This window comes from Haliaeetus albicilla, chromosome 10 (genome assembly GCF_947461875.1).
Source record: "Haliaeetus albicilla chromosome 10, bHalAlb1.1, whole genome shotgun sequence".
NCBI lineage: Eukaryota > Metazoa > Chordata > Aves > Accipitriformes > Accipitridae > Haliaeetus > Haliaeetus albicilla.
Window position 1 is genome coordinate 42,431,416 of NC_091492.1, and position 14,116 is coordinate 42,445,531.

Consider the following 14,116-nt stretch of genomic DNA (forward strand, 5'->3'; position numbering starts at 1 on the left):
CAAGGAAAGGCCAAGCACAGGAGATGGCTTAGGGTGCAACCAGAGGAGCTCAGTCCTGCTGATCCCCTCGAGCAGTTTTGGGGCTTACTCTGACTTACTTGGGATGCCGGATGGGCACTTCCAGCACGAGCTCCGGGGGGATTTCAAAGAGTTCTGGATCATTGCCGTTGGCTTGGAGGAGCAGAGGCAGGATATCAAAGCGCCCGTGCGGTGCCTTCCACCCTTGCTGAATGCAGATCTACAGGCAAAACAAAGGTGGGGTTAGAAGTCCCAGCAGGTCACCTGCTGTTCAAGCATTATGGGCAGGGAGTTGCGTGCACTGAGCAGGGTCTCCTAACAGCATCTCTGCTCAGCCCTTACGATTGAGTAATAACCTCCATCCAAGGGAGGTATGACACAGGGTTGCCTGTCATAGCCAACCCATGGCCAAGTAAGGGGGATTTGGGCTGAAAATGAGCCTAGAACTAGATCCCCAGGTAGGATCATGGCTCTGCAAAAGCTGCTTATGCTATTTGTGCCTGTAATGGTAAAGGAGAAAATGGGTGAGAAAAGCAGAGGAGTTTGGGAAGAGCAGAGCAGAGCATTGCTGCTTGGTGGGCAGCACCAACAGGCAGCAGCATAAGGCAAATCTTATTTCTGATTCCTACTGTCCCAGGTCAGCGGTGGCCACACACATCTTCCTGCAACAGTTCCCTCAGCCACACTAAGTGACCCCTTCTCAGCAAAAGGGAAATAAGAGCCTTTCAGTGCAGCTATGGCCAACACCTGCATGCATGGGAACAGTTTTTATTCCTGGGAAAATATATGAGGGTGAGACAAACCCAGCTTCACTTTGTGGCACCACAGTGGATGTGATAAACCCTGCTCGACCCAGCACCCTCCTCACTCCTGGGCTGGTTGGAGTCTCCTTGTGCCCCCACCAGCCCCATGCCCGTGGTGCCCAGGGAGGGTGGCTTCAGCTGGTACCTCCGTCAGCTCCACGTTTGCAGGGTCTCCCAGGATAGTGCCATCGGGCTGCTTGTAGCCAGCGTAGCGGATGAGCTGGGCGTTCCAGATGCGAAAGTCATGCTTGCTGTCCGTCCGTTGCGGGAAGATGGTAATAGCAGATCTGGATGGAAGAGGCAGCGCTGGTGAATGCCGAGGATGTTGCGAGGGCACAGGACAGGGGTCATCGGAGGAATTGCAAAGTGTTGCGCGGGAAAGGTGCTGCCCCTGCCTGCCACCACCCTGGGCACCACCTCTGCTTGTGTCTTGGACAAGCCCCAAACATTTATTATATTTCCTTCACCAGAAGAAGTCATGGCCAGGTGCAGTCCAGCTCTCAAATTTGGGATGTTTCCAGCAATTCAGCTCCAGGCAGAAGCTGGCTGCTAACACGGGGTTTCCGAGAGAGCTGAAGAGCAGTCCGTGCTCTGCATTTGATGCAGAATATAGGAAAGGAGAAAAAATTGGAAAATCTGCCCTTTGAGGTCCCACAGAGAGCAAGAAAAGATATACTTGGACCAGCAGGACACCTTCCCCTGATATCAGGTCCCTCCACTGCTCCCCAGGACGGGTGCTGGCTACAACCATCCTGTTGTGCAGCAGCTGCTAAAGGAGACAATGTCAGCAGGGCTCAGCCCTGGGTTGACCCCCACCCAGAGGCCTTTGGATATTAAACCTGGTGACTCCCTGGTGACTTACCTTAGGTTCCCTTTGTTGGTGGCATATTTGATGTGGTTGCAGATATAATTGAACATCCCATGGGCTGTGGTGCAGTCCCGGGCATCAAACACCTGAAACAGTGGAAGCAATTGTGGTGATGCTACAGGATGCTCCAACTCCTAGGGCAGAGCCAAGCAGAAGAAACACAGCACAGGGAAAGCCCTAGAGGCCACTGTGACTTCTTAGGTACCTAAAGCTCCACAATTATGTGTTCCCTGCCTTTACAGTATGTGGATGTCTAATCCAGCTGCCCCTTCTGCTTTGGAGAGATGAGTCATCTGCTGCTCAGGCAGTGCTCTCAACCTGCTGCTGTTCCTGGCTTATCCACCAACAGTTTTGGTTTCTGCTCTCTGTCTCTTGTAGATCAAGAGTCAAAGCTGAAACAGGACAGGTATCAGTCAGGCCTGAGATCCACTGAGAGGATGGGGAATCGTAGAATCACAGAATGGTTTGGGTTGGACCAGACCTTTAAAGGTCATCTAGTCCAACCCCCCGGCAGTAAGCAGGGACATCTTCAACTAGACCAGGTTGCTCAGAGACCCATCCAACCTGACCTTGAATCTTTCCAGGGATGGGACATCTACAAAAGGATGGGGAAACCAGGAAAGAGGGTCAACGGGAGGCTTGAAGACAACTTCTTGCAGAAATGGCTCCTCCCAAGGTTCAGATATGCCAAAAGAAACAGTGGAAGCGAAGAGCTGAAGGCTGAGCTGGGAGCAAAGGAGGCCCAGCCTCCCGGCCCCAGGCAGTGCCTATAGCCTCTGCAAAGCAGGCACAAGAATTGCTCAGCAGCACTTGAGCTGTGCTCCAGGTTACAGAGGGAGACGTCATCTCCGTACCAAGGGATTCCACTAGAAACCACTAATTCAGTTCCTACCCTATGCTTCCAGCTAGTCAAACGGGCACTGAGCCAAATCTTCTCCTGCCATAGCATCTCTGTACCAAGGATGAGTGTGTCCTGCTGCCTCTCTCCAGGCAGAGCAATAGTTTTGGAAGCAGCATGTGAGATACTGGAGCAGTATCTGATTTTGGAAAATCTTCTTTAGAGTGCCAGGTTCCAGTTGGCCCCACTTCAGACACAGACACCTAGGCTACACCTACCCCACAGGTGCTTTTCCAGCTCCTACTGACCTCCCAGCCTGTGCATCCCCAAAGCTCTCGAGGAGAGCGTAGCTGCTGTGTGAGCCGAACACCCCCAACTGTACCTATGCTGTGCTTCCCCAGGTATTTGAAGAGCAAGTTTTGCCTCTCCAAAACTCCAGTGCCTCCTTTGGCAGGCAGCCTGCCAGCTGTCTCCAGCTGTGCTGGTGCTCACCTGCAGCTTGGACCACTGAATCCTGCCCACACAGCGGGCTGCATTTCTCCAGGCGTGCTTGGCTCCATAGATCAGCTCTGTGTCCCGCAGCTGGTAGGTATCAGTGGCTTCAATCTCCTTGGTCACTTCCTCCAGTCTTTCCATGTGGGCCTTGGAGCCAGATCTGCATATGTGGGGAACGGAGGAGATGGCAGTCACCAAGCTGGGTGGAGAGCAGGGAATCCTGCTGCTCTCCACCTGGGCATGAGTTCTTTCCTTCTTAAGTGCATGTGTGCACGGATACACACACACACGTGTGTGCTTTCAGATAACAGATGACCAAGTGCAAATGGGAGAGGTCAGTAATTTGCACAGAGGTACACAACAAATGTTAGGAATGAAACTCCCCTGAAGAAGCAGTTGAATGTGATTCACCACAGTCTCACCCTGCCTTGACTCACAAGTGTGAAAAACAGATCCTATGTGATATCTCAGCATAAGCAGCAGCCAGGACCTGCGACCTTCTCCGGCCAATACTTACCTCTTTATGGAGGAGTAGTACTGGTCAATGAAGTCCTTAGCCAAGAGGAGCACCTCCTCTTTTGTCCTGGTATCTTCTGACTTGCGGACGTGTTGGCTGGGGGTCATTACTGAGCCCATGCAGATCTGCTCGGTGCACGCGGTGGCCTGTGGAGACAGAAGGAGACAAGCGTGTCTTGGGTTACTGCAGCACTTTCGGTCACATGAAGTCAACAGTTACCTACACAGAAGTTGGTGGCATCTTTGACAAACAAGGATATTTCCAGCTTATTTGTTTTCACACCTATCGGTAACATTGTGTAAGACAGCTCAAGCACATGTGGTCATCTCTTGTCACACCCATACGGACAATTTGGGCTCACTAAATTCTTGCCCCAGCTTGGCATAAAGTCATGTGCTTTTCCTGATTTATCCCAGATGAGCTTCCGTCTCACCCAGCTTATTGCACCAAAGTTTTGAAATTCAGACACCATCAGAGACAAGAAGGTTGGCCTGAATTCATCCAGTTCTGCATTTCCAGGTAAAGCCATCTTGGAAACACTGTGAGCCACTCAATTATGCTCAGACAACTTTTAGCCAGTCCCATCAACTCTACTCACCATTGCTGTCTTGAGGTGCAGAGTGTCATGAAGCACAGAGCCTGTCTCCCAGTTCTTGATTTTGACAAACCGCGGGCATTTGGAAGGACTTCCATTCACTGTGTTCTTAGTTGGGGACTGTCGCCCAGATGGTGGTGGCTGGACAACAGTGAAGACCAGGCACAAGGTTAGTTTTCATCAACGAGATATAGGAAAAAGGCCACAACAACAAGCAGCATCTTGTATTAATGGATGCCTGTGCTTGAATTCTAGTGTAATATAGCATGACAAGGTATATGATCCAAATATTGGCAACATTTAGAATCCTACAGTGGAGCAACCAACTCACAATCCAATTGAGAAATCATCTCTGTTTACAGAACAGCCAAACCTGTAGAAGAGGAGTTAAAAAATGGAGACAGAAGTGAATTAGGAGAACGTTGTGTTCAAGTTTCCCAGGGGAAGACTTACCTCTCTAAAATATATTAGATGTTTCTTTTTAAGGAGCATCACCTGCTCAGATTTTTACACATGCCAAGCTCTGCCTCACTAATACGAGCACTGTGTGATAGAGCTAACAGCCGATCGTTCCTCTGAGCAAGCCAAAGGCACAACTCCTTTGATATCAATGCTGGAAGATCGCAGGAATAAGGATGGATAAATTATGCAAGTGGGAGGGCTGCTGAATTATGCATAGTTGGATTACTTCAGCCTCAGCTCTGAATCTCTAGCCCCCCCCCGAATACTCTGTGTCAGGGCGTGCTCATCCAGCACATCCTGAGTTACATGCCAACATAAGGAAGAGCCTCAGCCAGCAGAGAGCTTGTAACGAGAAAAGCTGGCTGCAAGTGCTTGTATTTGCACATGTTTTCACAGAAAATGTCTAGTATTCCTATTCTGACCCTTATCCCCCCCAAGCACTTAAAAAATTAAAGAGCAATCAGTGTCTGCCAGTGTATCATGGGACAGTTTGATCCGCAGTGGCCCTGGAAAGCAGAGATGTGTCTTCTAGGAATCAGATCTTATAGTAGGATGTAATTCAGTCACTGCAACCGCAACGGTGTTGCTGCAGGTTTCAAGGGGAGACCTGATCCCACACCAGAGCATCCTGTCAAAACCTACTTATATTTCACAACCATTTGAAGGCTTGCACCTCTGCAAAGCAGATCTAGGCTTGGACCGAGTTTTGATGTAGCCTTCCTACATGAATCCTGTAGCTTGTGTCCCTTTTTAGTGCATCTGCAAAGTTTTTTAAAGATGGCACTGCCTTCAGCAGAGCTGTGGAGCGTCTCACCCTCCTTTTTGGTGGTTCTGGGCTCATGTCATGGTTACAGCTCATGGACTAGCAGCACTAGTACAAATCCAGCATTACAGCCTGAAGGACCAACTGCTGAAGAGCCAGCACACGGTGGAAGAAGCTCTTGTTTCAGAACAAGCACTTTTGCTGATAAGCAAACCCAGGAGGGAAAGCAACAGGGGCCGCAAGGATGACAAAAGCAGATGAGGCTCCAGATCTAACTTGTTCTTACTTTGCCAGACAGAGGATTGCTCTGCTTTTCCGAAGCAGAGAGAGACTGATACCTCATCGATTGCGAGACTAATGCCTGGGCTCAGCAGACAATGCTGCATTGCCCTGGTGGCAATGTTGGCCATATTTTTTGCCCAGTTTTTGTTTTTACCATATGGTCCACACTTTTTTCCCCTGGAAAATAAAGATTTTGCTGTCAAGCAGCCTGAGGCTCACAGTGTAATACCATGCACTGAAAGCATATACTGGGAGCAAGAGGGGAGAAGGGAGAGCTTTATAACCTGAAAGCCACTCTGCATGCCCTCAGGCTATGCTGTCACGGGTCTCTCTGACATTCCTCATGTCACAAATCCTGTGATGTTCCCAAGGAGCGTTTTGAAGTCCTAGCCCCTGAAGCCAGATGACCACACAGTGGATCTCAGCTTCCCCTTCCCATGCTGCAGAAAACAAATATAAGACTTCATACAGAGCTCAAAACCAGTAGTAAATAAGAAGAACCTCCTAAATGTTGTTCTGGAAAAGCACTATTTCTAAGTTCATTTTTTTCAGTTTTGGGGAATCTGACCTGAATTATGGCAGCGGCAGTTCCTGGTTATTTTTTTCTGCTTGTTTTATTCTTTCAAGAGAACTAAACCATTCCTGAGCCACTACCAGCATCCTGTGCTCTCCGAACCAACCTGGGCCACCCTTAGGACCAAGGGGCATAATCTGCCACCTTCCTTCTGAGTGTGATTGCTCTATGAGATTGGTAAAACATAGCTGAAAACCGCTGCTCAAAAATGCAAACAAAACCAGTCCTTACCCGTACCTCCACCTGCCAAACAGAAAGTAGAAGTACCGAGCAGATAGTGTTGGTTGTATCCAGCAGCACTTTTTTTATTCTGAGTTAGTTTTGATTTGCTGATGGGGCTTCAGTGCAGCTTAGGAGGTGTGCTGCTAAACAACGTCTTGCTAGAGCAGGTATGGCCCAAGAGCTGTGTTATGAATCCAGATGTAGCATTGACCCCATCCTTGGAGCAAGCAAGCTCATGGTCCAGGCTGGTGGACATCAGCTGCTTAACATCTGCCTACAGATGTTCTACCTTAAACCTCTCTCAAAGCTGCTCCCTTTCCTTTTTGTCTTTTCCCTGCAAGAACTGGCAAAGTTTGAATCTTTGCTGAAAGAGGGCCATGGTGCAGAGGCATGCCGAATCCCTGAGATGCCAGCCGGGCTGAAGCAAAGGTGCCAGGTCTGGCAACCGCCTCGCAGAGCAGCTGTGGAGAGAGCAACACCCAGAAGAAACTGGGAAAGAGTGCTCTGTGTGTGTGTGTGTGTGTGTGTGTGCCTTCCCTGCACGGCAAAGCTGAAGCCAAATATTACCCCTGGTTCTGTCAGGGAGGTTGTGTGAGATCCTTTCATGTTTTAATTAGGCAGCTGTGATATTAGTGACTCAAGAGTGGGACAAACGGAGAGACTAACGCAGCAGTCGGGGCGCACATGCATTATGCAAACATCTTTTACAAGGGAGTGTGTTGGCACTTATCGTCAGCGTGCAGCTTGCGAGCTGTCTGCAGCTCTTACAGATGCACAGGAGAAATGCACCCAGCCCCGGGTGCTTCTTGGGGCCAGAATGGCGGGGAGCATCTCCCTTTTTGCAGACCCAAGCGGGCTCTACAGGTCCTCAGCCTTCCTCCCACATCCCAGCTGGACTTTGGGCGTCCCTGTGATGATGGCATATATTGCCCTGCTGAAATGCATCGACTATGGGAGGATGAGGTCTGCAGCATTAGCCCAGGTCATAGATATATCGGCATGCTGACATTTCTTTCCCGACTGCATTAACCCCAGTAGCTGAAAGTGTGTTTTTTGCTTTTATAAAGCTGTAAATCATTGTTACAAGTGTGGAGCTGACATGACTCCCTTCCCCTGCTAGCTACATGGACACACACACCCCCTGTTACCCTGGAGCTCCTAACAAATCAGTCTGTACGGACTGAAATACGACTCACACAGGACCTGGGCTGGTGCAGTCACAGCATCTTTCCATCGGTCAGGTTTAGGGCCAGGGGGATTGGGCTCCTGGGAAACAAGCAAAACACACTGCGTGATTTTGAAAAAAAAAAAAAAAAAAAAAGAGGTATAGGGATCGATGCCCAATAGATTTTTCAGCACCTTATGAGCCTCAGTGAGCATTCGCTGCCAGGCCAAGTGAATCCACCAAATCCTGCTTTACAGAAAGAACAACGTGTATAAAATCTCACGCTTGGCTTGACTTGCCCCTGTGTTAACAGTATTTATTGCAGCTTGCAAGAAGTTCAGTTGCCTTGACCACATACAGCCCAGGGGAATGGCTGCAGGGAGCAGGGGGAAAACCAAACTGCCTCCAGAAGAGCAGGCATAGCGATTTGGGGATAAGAAGGATAAAAAGAAAGCTGCACATCTAGTGAAAAAAAATATTAAAGAGTTTAATAGCAGCTTAAGACTGGGGGTTTTGGCAGCCCTAACACGGAGAGAAATTAAGCTCTGAACACAGAAGGTTATAAAGTGCTTATGGTAACAGACACGTACATGCAAGGAGCTTAGCAAAGGAGGCAGAAAGACAGTGTCTTTCCAGAGCTGGGGGAAAGGGACCAGAGCAGTGACCTGTCCTTGGGCGAGACGGGCTCGTGATACCTGCCACACTGCATTAACCGCGCGGCGGGACATGGGGCTGCCCAGGGACGTCTCTCCAGCGGCCGAACAAAGTGTGTTGCAGCTCTTGGATGCACCCATTTGTGTGTGCCGATGGAGGACAATACCCACCGTAAGGTTGCCTATGCAGCTCGGAGACCTGGCCGCAATGCTGAGCTGCAGCCAGGCGAGGGGAGGATGGAAATTGCTCCCAACTGCATCTAAGCACCCAACCAGGATGGTTAAAACCATGCAGCAATTCTGGCACGATCTCAGATGCTCTGCATGTGCATCAGCACCCGCACAGCGGGTCTTGTGTGTCCCATGAGCCTCTGACGCTGTGCATGCTGCAAAAACACACGTGAACATCGTTCTGCTCAGGATTCCCAAGAGAAACACCGGTGGTCCCAGCACAGGAGGAATGAGGACATGGGCAGAGTTAAACCACCGCAGCCAAGACCATGTCACCTCCATGGGCATGAAGGGACCACGTCACCATGTGCCCTCACCTCCTGCCTCTGGCTTTGCATCTTGCAAAATGCCTGTGAAATGGGAAAACATCTGCTGGCAGAGCCGTGGCCTTGAGGTGCTGCTGGGTGTCAAGGCCAGGCTCAACATCTGGGTGTCTACCACACCACGAGCGCACCCACCCTGTGGTGGTCTGCACGTGGCGTGTCAGTGAGGAGCATTGCATTGCAGCTTGTTGGAGCTGGGAAGAGGCATCCGCCAGAGGTATCTGCTGAGGACGTTCCTAAGCTGAGGAAATAATACTGATTTTCTCAGAAGTCTTCATGTGACCGCTAAATCACTTTTCTCCTCTCCCTTGGAAAACAGTCCTTACAACATCACCCTGAGAAACATGGTGGGGCAAGGAGACGAAATGGTTCCCAGACTGGTCCCCCGTGTCCTGCCCTGATGCTGGTTAATCCCATCAGGGAGACACATTTGCCCGAACAGGCTTGGCAGTGCTCACGCACGTCATGTTTTCCCTGAGGTGATCTTTCTGGCCTGCCAGGGTCTGCCTTACGTCTCTGGCTGTGCTACAAATGTGGAGTTAATCCACTTTTGGCAAGGAAGCCTGAGAATTTATGTCTGTGGAGTGTGAGGAGATGAAAAGGCACCGCACAACATATTATCTGAAGTGCTCTATTGAATTACCGTCATATGAATCAAAATGACTTTAACGATGCAACTCGGCTTTTTGCCACAAAAAGGGACGACAGTCCTGAGGGAGGTTTTGGAGTCCTGGTCCCTGGCTGTGCTCCCGTCCCACTCTGGCCCCTTGGATGAAGACCATCGTTCTCCAGTGACCCATACCCTGCCCGAACCATGGGGAATTCGGCTTCTGGACAAAATCATGGTCATTATGCCCCATCAAATCCAGCTCTTGGGATCAAAGATGTCAGGGTAGTGCATGTAAGGCCTTGAAGGATCTCTGTGCTGTGTGTGCCCACCAGGATGGGTCATGTACCCCCAAACCCCCTTCCCACCCACAGCAGCATGAGCCGTGGGCTCTTACCTGCTCCGCTTCGGAGTAGGGGTTGTTCAGGACCACGGGCACGTTGCTCTTCCCCCACAGGTCACCGAAGACACGGTCATTCTCCATCTGAGCCGGTAAGGCTTTCTGCGGCTTGTTTTCCCCTTCCCTGAAACTGAAGGGTTAAAAACCATTTGGGTCAGGGGGCTGGAGGGCAGCTGGGTGCTGGGACCATGGGGCCAGGTCCTGGAGTGATGGCTCCGGGACCTGCTCCAGCTTCTTCCCACAGGAGCGAAAACTCATGCATCGCCCTGCAGGAGGGGAGGAAATGCTCTGCCTCGGCCGAGGCGATGAATCACGGTGGCGAGGGCAACCCAAACACAATAGAAATTTTGCTGCGCGGGTGAGCGCGGTGCCTGCAAAGCAACAGGAAACCCCTGCCCCGACACTGGCTCTAGCAGGGTTACTCGCCCGTCCTTCTGCCCCCAAAACCCAAGCTGGAGCGCTGCGAAAGCAAGCAGGGAGCAGGGGAAAGGACAGCTGCACGTGCTTCCAGCTGCAAAACCTCATAGCAAACCTCATAGCAAAACCAGCCAGGTTTGCAGAGCAGCTTGGTGCTTATGAGTGGAAGAGAGGAAAAAAACCCAAGAAAAATAGGTGGCTCCCAGGAGGGAGAAACAGCTCTTTCTCCTCTTCCTGACCTTTACAAATGCTGCAAATGCTGGCGAGTGCAAGTGATTTTACTTAAGGAAACTGATGGATTGCCTCCCCAGAGCTGGGGACGTTGGTAGGGCTGGGGGACTGAGGATGTCCCCAGCGCTGGCTGCCCTGGCCTGCGCAGTTAGACCGATGTAACTCACAGCACACACAGTCTACCGCGCACGTTTTGCCTGGGGAACATACCGCGGGCTGTCTGTGAGGCTGCTAAATGCCATCCAAGCAGGTGATGGAAAACCACTGCCATATGAGCCCTCGCAAAGGAGAAAAACAAATGGGGTTTAGAGACGTGATATTCAGAGAAGAAAGGCTGCAGGATCCGCACCAAAGGCACCGACCGCCCTGGTGAGGCCACACGTGGGAAGGAGCTCCGTGGGTTGGGCTGCACGGGGCCCCACGCCAGTACAGGCACAGCCCCACCGCTCGCAGCCACGCTGCCTTCGCCCTTGCTCGATAGACCGTCGAGGTAATGCACTCTGGCAATTGTTTTGCTCCTGCTGTCAGTTCTTAAAAAGTCTTTCAGATGCCCACTAAAGTCAATAACGAGCCTTCCCATTAATGATGGCGGGCTTTGGGCACCGACCAAAGTAGGACACTGGCACTCAGGACATAATTCTTGACACTGTCAGGAAGACACATATGTACACACAAATTCCGTTTCACAATCCTCCTTGCCCCCAAGCTCATCTCTTTAGGTACCGTTTAAGGAAAATACTTCACTTAAAGATGACCTCCCAGTGCTTTAAGTTTTCTGTAATTTTTCTGCCTTTACAGAGCAATGTTCAGCTGCCAAAATATTTCACTAGGTTCCTGGACACCTTCCAAACATTGGCTGCCTTAGGGTGAAAGTGGCCAGCTTGGTGCAAACGAGGAGGTACAGGTGCCATAGGGGCAGTTTTTACTGGGTTTTCTATGCCCCTCCCCCAGGAAAAGAAAGCTGTTCTTTTGTGACTTGGCTCCTACGCATGAAAGGGTTTCAATCAGATAAAACACAAGAAACCGCACCCGCTGCACAGCACAGCCGCAGCCAAAGACAACAGGTCCCAGCTCTCTGCTACAGCCATGCAGTCCCAAGGCTGGGGACAACCACGAACCACGCAGTACCCACTCTGCCCTCTACCAGCCCATCCAAAGGGGAAGCTCAGGATCTCTTGACATGTCCAGCCTACCTCCATCTAGAGAATTCCCAGCAGCAAGACAGAGGATTAGTAGGATGAAAATTCAGCAAACCTGGCTCTTCCCCCTAAGTCAAGGCCAGCTATTAAACCTCCTGGAGAATACTCGTTTCCACAGCTGCACGTCCCTGCCTTCTTGCCCTAAGCCCCATCATATCAGGGAGAGTGGAGGTAGGTCAACACAGAGCCACTGAGCACATGAAATGATGGGCGTACAAGAGCCATATCTTGCAGCTGATGAACCCCAACATGCTGCTCCCCATAACTGGCCTAAAATCAAGACACAAGCACTAAATCCATAAGGCGATGGAAGAAATCCTTTGGCTTTACTAGTGCCTGGGACTTAGCAGAGGGAACCTGCCTCCTGAGGGACCACGGTACCTCTCCAGGGGCACAGACTTTGCCTCTATGCAGACAGGAGAGGCTTGGGCAGACAGACCCCAGCGTGCCAGATATCCCACAGATGCCTCCAAAATGACACTGACCATATGCCTGCAGGCGCCTGGCACGACCCGCTGTTTCCAGGAAGGTGTTTGCAAGCCTGTCTAAATGGGCGTCTGCCGGCACAAGGGAACCTCAGCGAGGAATCCATCAATCGGCAGCAGCGGTTGGAGGTCTCGGCTGGGAGGCTGCACATGTAATCTCATTGTCTGCACACCAGCAAAGCCATAAATGCTGGTACCTGTGCCAACGGCACAGAAAAAGACCAGATGCTTGAATTAAGTCATCGCTGTGGTTGGCTACTTTGTGTATTACAAGTGTTGCTGAAGCTGCTCCCGTTCAGTGGCCTCGAGTATCACCCGACAGTGAGATGCACTGTCCTGAGGAACAGTGAAGTCCAGGTGGGCATTAAGGGTCGGATGCTCAGGAGCAAATGCTCCACATCCCATTGCATGTTTGCAGCTGGGGTAGAAACAGGTTGCTTATTGGTATTCTTGATGGACTTACGGCTGCGTGAACAAGGCAGCGAGGTGCTGCCCTTACCCTTAGTCTCTGCTATAAAAGCACAGTCAAGCATAGCTGCAACAAAGCCATTAGACTAAATTAGTGGTTGTATCTCTCGTCTCAGTGCTGGTTGTTGTGCTGCAGCGTGCTCGGTGTCAGGCGAGGAGGTCCGTCCCTCGCAGGGCTGCGGGTGCGTGCCCCTGCACTGAGCTAGCGCAGACCTCTCCCGGATGAGGCTGCCCAGAAGTATCCGGCTCTGTCTTTTGGAGAGAGACAGGGAGAGAAAAGCCCATTCAGAGCAGCCACAGCCTCACCCCAGTCCTAGCCCAGATGGGGGGAAAAAAAATAAAAAAAAATCAATTGCTTCATTTTACAAATATTTCCTGCCCGTTTCTTATAACTGCCTTGTTTGCGAGCTCAGACAGGAACAGGGTCTTTTGGGTAAGTTATTTTCCTCTCTTGACTCGGCTTCCCCAGCCCCCAGCAGAGACGCGGGGTGACCTGCCTGCCCCGTTCATACAAGGATGCCACTCACACGCTCAAGGAGACCAGTAGGATGACCAGAACATCGTGCTTGAGCTCAGCCTCCCGATAACGTTTCCAAAAGCACTTTATTGACAGGAGAACCCAAAGGGTCGTTCTCACAGGTTCCTGATGGGTGATGGGGAGGGTGCAGTTCCTCCGAGGGGTGTTTCGAGGCAGCCAGGTTGGGCACCTCCGAGGAGCTGCCGTGGGAGCAGCCCCATTTGCAGCTACGCAGGGCAGGGGGGACCTTGCCCTCGGCCCCCAGCAACAGTTGGAGAAATCCTCCCGACTCACCATCAGACCCTATCTAGGCGCTCTGGGGCATGGAACAAGATTTTTTAAATCACCACTTTAGGATCTTTGAGGCACTGGAAGCAATGCTGAAGATCTGTCCTTGGAGGCACTTGTTTGGCTGAACTCTCCCAAGGGCCAGATCCAGGATCCAGAGATCCTTCTCTGACCTGGTCCTGCTGCCAGATCTATTAAATAGTGTTAGCAAGATCTCTTGGATCCAGAGCAGGATTTTGGGAAGGGACACTGTTTGAGGTCATCTTTTGTTCTGAAAGCAAAATTTGTTACTTACTTAAAAAAAGGAAGAGGAATCCTGCCCTCCCCCACTGGTGCACAGGCACAGCCTCACCTCGGAAAGAGCATCTGGCTGTTTGGAGAAATGAGAGGCACCACTGTTTTCTTTTGACTAATTTGATGATGTTGCAGTGCTCAGAGTGATGAAGCAGAAGGGAAGTTGCTGAGGCAGCCCTTTGAGAAATTTCTCCAAAGCTTTTCCAAAAAGAAAGAAAAAAAAAAAAAGAGCAAAAAGAAAATTTGTCACTTTGCTCCTTTGAATTTGCTTGGCAGAAGAATCTCTCTGATTTCCCAGGCAGAGATGAGAGATACCACTAGCTGCTGCAATCCCCAGGGGCCAGTTTGGATGAACCGATATGGATGCCGATGTCCACGCTTCCGATGATGGCTCTCGTGCT

General features: G+C 50.9%; 1 protein-coding gene across 2 annotated transcripts in view; it reads right to left on the reverse strand.

Annotated features, from left to right (window-relative positions):
* The window catches only part of NOS1 (nitric oxide synthase 1), a 54,080-nt gene that overhangs the window by 22,583 nt on the left and 17,381 nt on the right, over positions 1 to 14,116 (reverse strand). For both annotated transcript variants that reach the window (XM_069795337.1, XM_069795338.1), the window contains 7 exons: positions 9,814 to 9,946; positions 4,138 to 4,275; positions 3,540 to 3,685; positions 3,020 to 3,182; positions 1,684 to 1,775; positions 967 to 1,108; positions 99 to 238 (listed from right to left, as the gene is read on the reverse strand). In XM_069795337.1, the coding sequence (XP_069651438.1) occupies positions 99 to 238; positions 967 to 1,108; positions 1,684 to 1,775; positions 3,020 to 3,182; positions 3,540 to 3,685; positions 4,138 to 4,275; positions 9,814 to 9,946 (954 nt within the window). The remainder of the gene's footprint in view (positions 1 to 98; positions 239 to 966; positions 1,109 to 1,683; positions 1,776 to 3,019; positions 3,183 to 3,539; positions 3,686 to 4,137; positions 4,276 to 9,813; positions 9,947 to 14,116) is intronic.